This window comes from Nicotiana tabacum, chromosome 17 (assembly GCF_000715075.1).
Source record: "Nicotiana tabacum cultivar K326 chromosome 17, ASM71507v2, whole genome shotgun sequence".
NCBI lineage: Eukaryota > Viridiplantae > Streptophyta > Magnoliopsida > Solanales > Solanaceae > Nicotiana > Nicotiana tabacum.
This window is the reverse complement of record NC_134096.1, coordinates 129,386,631-129,394,372: the sequence shown is the minus strand read 5'-3', so window position 1 is coordinate 129,394,372 and position 7,742 is coordinate 129,386,631. Positions and strand designations below refer to the sequence as shown.

At 37.0% G+C, this 7,742-nt stretch overlaps 1 protein-coding gene across 3 annotated transcripts in view; it reads left to right on the top strand.

Annotated features, from left to right (window-relative positions):
• Positions 1 to 201: 201 nt before the first annotated feature.
• The window catches only part of LOC107824178 (187-kDa microtubule-associated protein AIR9), a 32,278-nt gene continuing 24,737 nt past the window's right edge, over positions 202 to 7,742 (top strand). For 2 of the 3 annotated variants that reach the window (XM_016650921.2, XM_075235064.1), the window contains exons 1-9: positions 202 to 572; positions 1,194 to 2,150; positions 5,026 to 5,097; positions 5,933 to 5,998; positions 6,153 to 6,224; positions 6,346 to 6,411; positions 6,569 to 6,631; positions 6,712 to 6,777; positions 7,539 to 7,638. In XM_016650921.2, coding sequence (XP_016506407.2) covers positions 1,236 to 2,150; positions 5,026 to 5,097; positions 5,933 to 5,998; positions 6,153 to 6,224; positions 6,346 to 6,411; positions 6,569 to 6,631; positions 6,712 to 6,777; positions 7,539 to 7,638 — 1,420 coding nt within the window. In that variant the 5' untranslated portion in view covers positions 202 to 572; positions 1,194 to 1,235. Of the gene's footprint in view, positions 901 to 1,193; positions 2,151 to 5,025; positions 5,098 to 5,932; positions 5,999 to 6,152; positions 6,225 to 6,345; positions 6,412 to 6,568; positions 6,632 to 6,711; positions 6,778 to 7,538; positions 7,639 to 7,742 lie in introns of all 3 variants that reach the window. The other variant, XM_016650922.2, reaches the window with a different exon arrangement.

Genomic DNA, 7,742 nt, shown 5'->3' with positions numbered 1-7,742 from the left:
AACTATAGTTATATTATTTATATCGAAAATGAAATGCCAACTAAATATAGTATAATGTAAATTTATATCGAATCTTATACAAAAATCTTTGTAATCTCGGTAATCAAACCGACTCCGTATAGAAGATTAATTACTCCGTAGAATTTACTCCAATATTTTAGTTACATATACATAAACCTATTCCTTCTAGAAAACGGATAATGAAAATTTGAATATAAATGTTCCCCGGGCACAACATAGTCACCCGCGTGCAGACAACGGTTGCGCAGTTCAGGATGAAAGCAATAATGTAATGTCATTGTCCCGTGTTTTTCTCACTCTCACCTTTCCTATTGGCTTTCACCAAATATCTCTCTCTTTCCTTATTATCAGCTTCAGTTACATTCACTCACTCTCTCTCCCACTTTTCTTTCCCACGCTTCGAAAACTCCCATATGGATTCTCTACTTTACTAGTCTCTACTACACTGCTTTTCTTCTTTTTTCTTGCCCCAAAACCCTAAAGAAAAAGAAGCGGAAATGGTCTAGGTGTTTGTTGAACCACCTCTTTCACCAGATCTATACTCTATCTAGGTATGTACCAAAACCCAACTGCTTTCTTGCTTTTTTGTTTTTTCGCTTCTTGATCTTTACTGAAGTGGTGCTCCAATGTAGGAAAAATATCCCTGATTTTTAGCTCTAAAGAAGCTGCTTTCTTGGTTTTCTTGTTTAGTGTAAAAGGTGCTATAGTTTTGGTTAAAAGAAGATGCGTTCTTGCCTTCCTTTTTTGGAATGTGATGTTACTAGGGTTGTTTGGAATTTTTAGCTACAAAGAAGCTGCTTTTTTGCTACTTTGTTCATTTTGCGTGGTGGGGTTTTACTGGAAATTGGAAAAGAAGTGCTTGAATTTTAGCCAGAAAAGGTGCATTCTTGCTCTTTCTTTGTTTACATTTGGGGTGGTGATTATAGTAGGGTTCTGAGGGAATGTGACAAATGCTTGAATTTCTGCTAAAGAAGTTGCACTTTTGTGTTAGATCTGGGACGAAGATTTTTTTGTATAATTGTCACCGTGCTTACACTGAATGCCGGTGATGCTCTGTTAGTTCTCTATATCAGTACTACAAACCCCCCCCCCCCCCCCCCCCCACACACACACACACACAAAGAAGATGTCTTTTGTGCTAATTCCTGCTTTGTTTGTTTGTTTTGAGACAGTTTTAGTTAGACAGGTAATTGTTCTTGAAGAACTTGTTGCGAATGGGCGACCAAGTTTTCATATCCACTGAAGACTCGGTGGAAGAGAGCCAAACTTCAGAGATAATAGAGAAGCCATCTCTGCCACAGGATTTTGTTGAACAGCCACAAAGGTCAGAGTTACTGAAGCAATCATTAGCAGAGAGTGTGAAAACATCTTCTAGGAGAGTGAGACCGAGTTCAACAACCCAAAATGGGGCAACAAATGTTGGGACAGCGAAGAGGAAAACTGGAATAACAGATGGTACTGATTCTAGTTCCAGAGGTGTTAAATCAACTCTGACAAAATCAACCTTTAGTAGCACTTCACGAATTTCAGGAACACCTCCAGGCCCAAGAAGGAATAGCACTGGTGGTTTGCCTGAAAAACAGCCAACAACAGTAACTAAACGACCTAGTGCTACTAGTGTTGGTTCAGGTACAGCTAAAAAGAGTAGCTCTTTGGCCACAGATCCTATGAGGCGATCTCTTCCTGAAATTCGAAAGAGCACATTGCCTTCCACCAATGCTAGAACTACAACTCGATCAAGTACATCAGAGACTAGAAGATCAGTTCCAATTTCGCCCCTTACGAAGACTCCAAGAGCATCGGTTAGTTCTGATGCAAGCAACCAAGAATCTGTTAAGAAAACCTCAGCTAAATTATCATCACCATCACTTTCCTCTGCAAGGAGGAGTGCCTCTTCGTCGTTGGACAGCACTGTTAGTAGTGTCTCAACTAGGAAGTTCACTACGAAATTGTCTTCTTCAGCTGCACGGTCACCTTCTGTTTCTACTGGATCCAAGGCTGGTTCATTGTCAACATCGCTGGACAGAAGTACTAGTTCATCCAGTAGGAAGAAAGGGGGGACTCTTGAAAGTCGTGATTCACGCCTTATTATGCTTCCTAAAGTGGAGACCAAAGCTGGTGATGATGTGGTAATAACATGTCCCTCTATCCTTCTTTTTGCAAATATAAATTCTAGTTAACGCTAAATTAAACATGAATGAAAACATTTTTTCATTATACCTCTTCCTAAGGTGGATAAATTACCTTTTCATAACAGCTGCTCCACTAGTACCCTTTTTCTTCTAAGGGTGATCTTTAATAATAATGCTCATAGGTTCAAGAAATAAAGTAAGGGTTATGACACGGACAAAGCAATATTATTTAGAAGGCTTAAAATGGGAGCTACTCGGTTCTCAAGCATCAAACTGTTGGTTTTAGTGCTGATGGTGAGCGTGAGACATACGTCGTATTCCTGTTTTTAGATCCTTGTGCTGCGGCACTTTACCTAATCCTCGCATGGAATGCTATATTTAAAGAATACCATAAAACACTGTTAGTAGACAGAACACGTGTCTATATTATAGATGTCGCATTTGGAGTTGGTTAGTGATGTAGAATCACTGTTATAACTTATAGAAGCATTGTATAGACAGTCAGGGAATTTCTGTTTTGTTTTCTCTCTTTGTCTTTTCTGGATGTAAATACAACACTCTCTTTGTGCTGATTTTTTGACATCTCAAATACTTACCTCTTAAAAAAAAAGAATATCATAAAATCCATTTAGTTTCCCCTTTTTCTAATTTTTTTTTTGATGAAATAAGGTGTTCCATTACCAAAAGGCATCAAGTAGATGCGAATTGCAAAAGTAACGAAATGGAGAAAGAAAAAAAATAAGAATTGTAGCTCCCTTTACAGTGTCAATCTAAGACCAGGGAGCTAACAAAGTCCAAAAATTGGTCAGTGCTCATTACCGAAGCTAACTTAGTCCAACAAAAAAGATTGAGCAGGCAAATAGCTTTGAGAGTGTGATTTGGAGTTGAGATTCCATCAAATCATCTTCTATTCCTCTCATTCCATAAACACCAGAAAATAGCACCAGGGATCATCAACCAGATTTTCTTGATGGTCTTGTCAACTCTCCATAAACTCCAGCTCAATTGAGCCTCTTTCATATTCTGTGGCATGACCCAATGCAAGTCAAAAATGCAAAGGAACATATTCCAAAGGTCAAAAGCCACAGGGCAGTGCAAAAACAGGTGGTTGACAGTTTCTGCATCTCCCAGACATAGATAACACCTGTTAATCAACTGGAAACCTCTTCTGTTGAGGTTGTTTTGAGTTAAGCAGGCCTCATTGAGGGCGATCCGGTTGTGGCAAATGACTTTGATAGGTAGTTTGGTCTTCCATATTAACTTCCAGGGCCATGCATCTATCATCTGGTTCTGGGAACCAATCTGCCTGTAGCATTCTTTTGCTACCATTTCTGTTTTGAGCTATAGAGGAATTCTGGTGGACAACAATCTGATATAGGCTAGGATACTAAACCATGAGTGAAGTGTTGTTTAGCCATTTATCTTTCCAGAATCTTATGTGAACCCCATTGCCTGGTTTGAAGTGGATGTACTGGAAAAATTCATTCCCCAATTTACTGATGTACTTCCAAGGACCCACACCATAGGGTGCATTAGAACTTTTAGTGCTCCAGTTATCTCTTTTCCCATGCTTGGCAGTGATCACTTCCTTCCATAGGCTTGATTCTCCCGTGCCATATCTCCAAAGCCACTTCATTAGTAGCCATTTATTGTGGGTTCCCCTTTTTTAATGTTAAACCTTCATATAATTTTAGCTATTGCAGATACTGTCTCACAAATTTCCACTTTTCCATAGTGATTGGTTCTTCTACCTATCAGAACAAAAAACATGATTTTTCAGGCTAATTATGCTTTTTGAATTTTTTTTTTGATGACCGAGAAATCCGTCTGGGGTCGATCCTTTGGACCAACCGCAGCCTTCGAAACTCGTGGATAATGGACCCGCCCCTCTACCCTTCTCCACTTAAATACCAGGCTTTGCTTTGCATGGTGTGGGGGCTTGAACCTGTGACCTAAGACACAAATCCACCACCCTTTGCCACTTGAGCTAGGCCCTGGGGGCGCCTTTTGAATTATACCTTTTAACTTAAAAGCTTTTGAAGTACCCCCTAATTTCAATTGTTTCTTTAAAGGAGTTATACAGTAAATTTCTTTTGCTTTGAACTATACTTCTTTACCTAAAATCTTCTACAACATACATTAGATTCATTTGATACCATCTTTTTAGAGGAGAGAAGTTTTTTTTTTTGATTGTTTTCTGTGGACTATCATGATTGTGGGGCTCTGTTCTAATGACAAGCAGTGCTTGATCAGCTTTGTTAATCATCTCAAAATATGGACTATATTTTAAGTTAGGTTTTCTAATTGTAGTTAGATGGTCTCAAATGTGATGTATTTCATCTTGTGGATGGAAAAATGCCTGCTTAGGTTATCTATTTGCTGTATTTCTCTTCCTATCAAAATACCTCCCAATACAAAGTCAAAATTACTGTCACAGTATATAGGTTAAGACCTTAAGTAAACACTATATTCATGCAAGAATATAGACTCTATTGGAAAACAATATATTGGTAGGAGCATTTAGTACGTTCAAAGAGATAGTTTGGGTCTTTGGTTGGTATTTTTTTTTTTGTGCCAAGCTAGCTATCCTGGCAAGATTTTAGGTTGGTTAGTCTTAATAATACACGAGCATATTTTGCAGATTAACCAACTTCAATAATTCAATGCTAAGCTTTTACAGCTGTTTTGTTCTGTGATTTCCTTAAATGTTCTCCATTTTGTTTGTCTATGAAATATTTTTTTCTCCATTTTGCTTCAGTTGAAACTCTCTTGGTAAGTTCATATGATATATTCCCTCTGTTCATTAGGAAGAAAAAGGTTCTTTGGTGATCTTACTAACTATTGAAGCTTCATCCCTTCATTTTTCTTCAAGCGCTTGGATCTGAGGGGCCATAGAATACGCAGTCTCAACAATGGTGGGCTGAACTTGTTGCCAAATTTAGAGGTAACTAACAGTGATTCTATCTTATTTTACTTTTCAGAGGTTTCCCTGTTTACAACATGTTCCTTGCTGATGAGAGAGGAGTGAACAATCATAAAGGACTCTGTTGGACATGTTACCATTTAGTTCAGCAGATAAGATTCTCTGAAAGCATTCTTCATCAAAAAAAAAAAATCTCTAAAAGTATTCTTTACATTCGTCTTGCCAATGCCCTGTAAAGAAGTTGCCCCTGACAGTGTGATTCACGTTTGCCAGATGTAACCAGATTGGACTACAAATCCCATCTGGGCTCCAACAATGCTATCTCTGACAAGGTTTAACTACAAAATTGAGATTTTACAGTATTTTGTGGGTATAAAAATGCAATGCTGCCTCTAATCAATTTGATTGGAAAATTTAGTTTGCTATGATATTTTGAGTTTTGAAGTATGGCTTTTGACTCGTTAGCATGATATTTACACTTCCAAAAAAAACATATATAGTCTTCAAGAAGGAGATCACTGGCATGAACAGAAAGCTCTCTGTATAAACATGTGACCTAGAGAGACTAAAACTTTGCTCACTAATATTCTACTTATAGTGTGGTTTTTCTTTCTTTCCAATTTGAACATATTCCTATGAACGTGCACTCTTGCTCTTCCCAAGAAGGTGCAATCTTTATAGGTTTCTTTATATTCAAGTCTGAAGCTGTTCTTTTATGCCTAATGGTAACTCTAGTATGGTAATTAAAGAAGTTTGAAGTGGTTGGTGTGTATCTTTTCTGATATAGGAAGACTCAGTTATTATTTCGAGTACACCGAACAAAGTTATTATTTTACCAATATATTTTATTTTGCAGTTTGTTTACCTCAGGGACAATCTCTTATCGGTGTTGGATGGTATTGAAATACTGACTAGGGTGAAGGTCAGTTTTTTTTTTTTGTATATTTATGTACAGTTAAAAAGTATATTTCTTCAGATTTTGCGCTTCGACACTACTAGGGAGGATGATGTAATCATGTAATTCTCTTGTTATTTTCACTCATAGAAATCTGATAAATTGATATTTTACTCTTTAGGTTCTAGATTTGAGCTTCAATGATTTCAAAGGTCCTGGATTTGAACCACTTGAGAATTGCAAAGCTCTTCAGGTCAGCACTTTTCTTAATATATTTTCTATTTCAAAGATTTACATGACTGATGGCGGTTACTCTTTCAGTGGAAAGGCTCTGAAATAATTTGTCATTCTTGATTAACCTTTTGACCTTTTAGCAACTCTATCTTGCTGGAAATCAAATTACATCACTCATAAGCCTTCCAGAGCTTCCCAATTTAGAAGTAAGTCTTTGAACATCTGCACCACTGCTTGTTCAGAATCACAGCAGTATTCACTGTGCATGTTCAATACCTACTCTAGCTTATGTTGTTTTCTTAACTATCGAAAAGAGAATGAAACAGTAGCTTATTGGTTTTTCCTTTGGCTGTTAAATTTCAGTTCCTATCTGTTGCTCAGAATAAGTTAAAATCTCTTTCAATGGCCAGTCAGCCTCGGTTACAGGTTAATCTCTGATTTTTATCTTTTGTTACTTCTTGCTGCTTGTATGATTAGAACCTACATCACATATATTTATTTTGCAGGTCTTAGCTGCGAGCAAGAATAAAATCTCTACACTGAAAGGATTCCCGTATTTACCTTCTCTTGAGGTTAGTAATAAACATCTAGTCAACTTCCGATTATTGTTAGATGTCTTATGTGTTTAAATGATGAACATCATATTGCTATTTGGTAAAAGGAGTGATAGCGGTTCATAAAACATGGAAAGATAGTGCAGTGAACTATTGACATATGAATTAGTGTATCCCTTTCCATCCTCAATTAGTTTACTTAAGTGGTCTGAGTCTCTCAGATGCCTCAAAATATTTCTGAAAACAAGTTATGTAGTGTTGATGGGCACTGGATACAATGACACTACAAGTATGCATACTGTTTGCTTAATTCTTTCGTGTTGGACTGGTCAGACGACAAACTAAAGAGAGATCCTGATAGCTATAGTGCGCACCGTATCTAGGTGTTCTCATTGGAAGTACTATCAAAAAGATGTTCTCATTAGAAGTGTTAAACTAAGCAGACAGTAACATTAATCTGAAAAAAGCTAACAGTAATATTACTTGTTTTTTTACATGGAATAGCTGAATAGGAAATCTTCTCTTGTCATTTCTTAATTAAAAAAAATGCTTTTGCTGGTTCTTGACTTGATTCTGTAATATCTGATAACTCTTATAATGATAGACACTGAGAGCTCTCTCTATTTGAGTGCACATTTGAATTAGAAGTTGTTCTATATTAATATGCACATACTTTTCCATATTTTGACTTTTTAATGTTGAATGCCGGGTAATTTAGTATGCTTAAGGATGTCTTTTGAGTTGCCTGAGTTATTCTTTTTTTCCATGACGAGCTGCAGCATTTACGTGTGGAGGAGAATCCTATCCTTAAGATGCGTCACCTAGAGGCAGCTTCCATTTTGCTTGTGGGCCCTACATTAAAAAAGTTCAATGATAAAGGTACAGTACTTTGGTTAATTCTTGCTTTTCTTATGGTAATCTGCATCCTTTGATTTTTGTTGAATATGATTTCTCATTTCATAGTACTGCTTGTTATTTCCTTC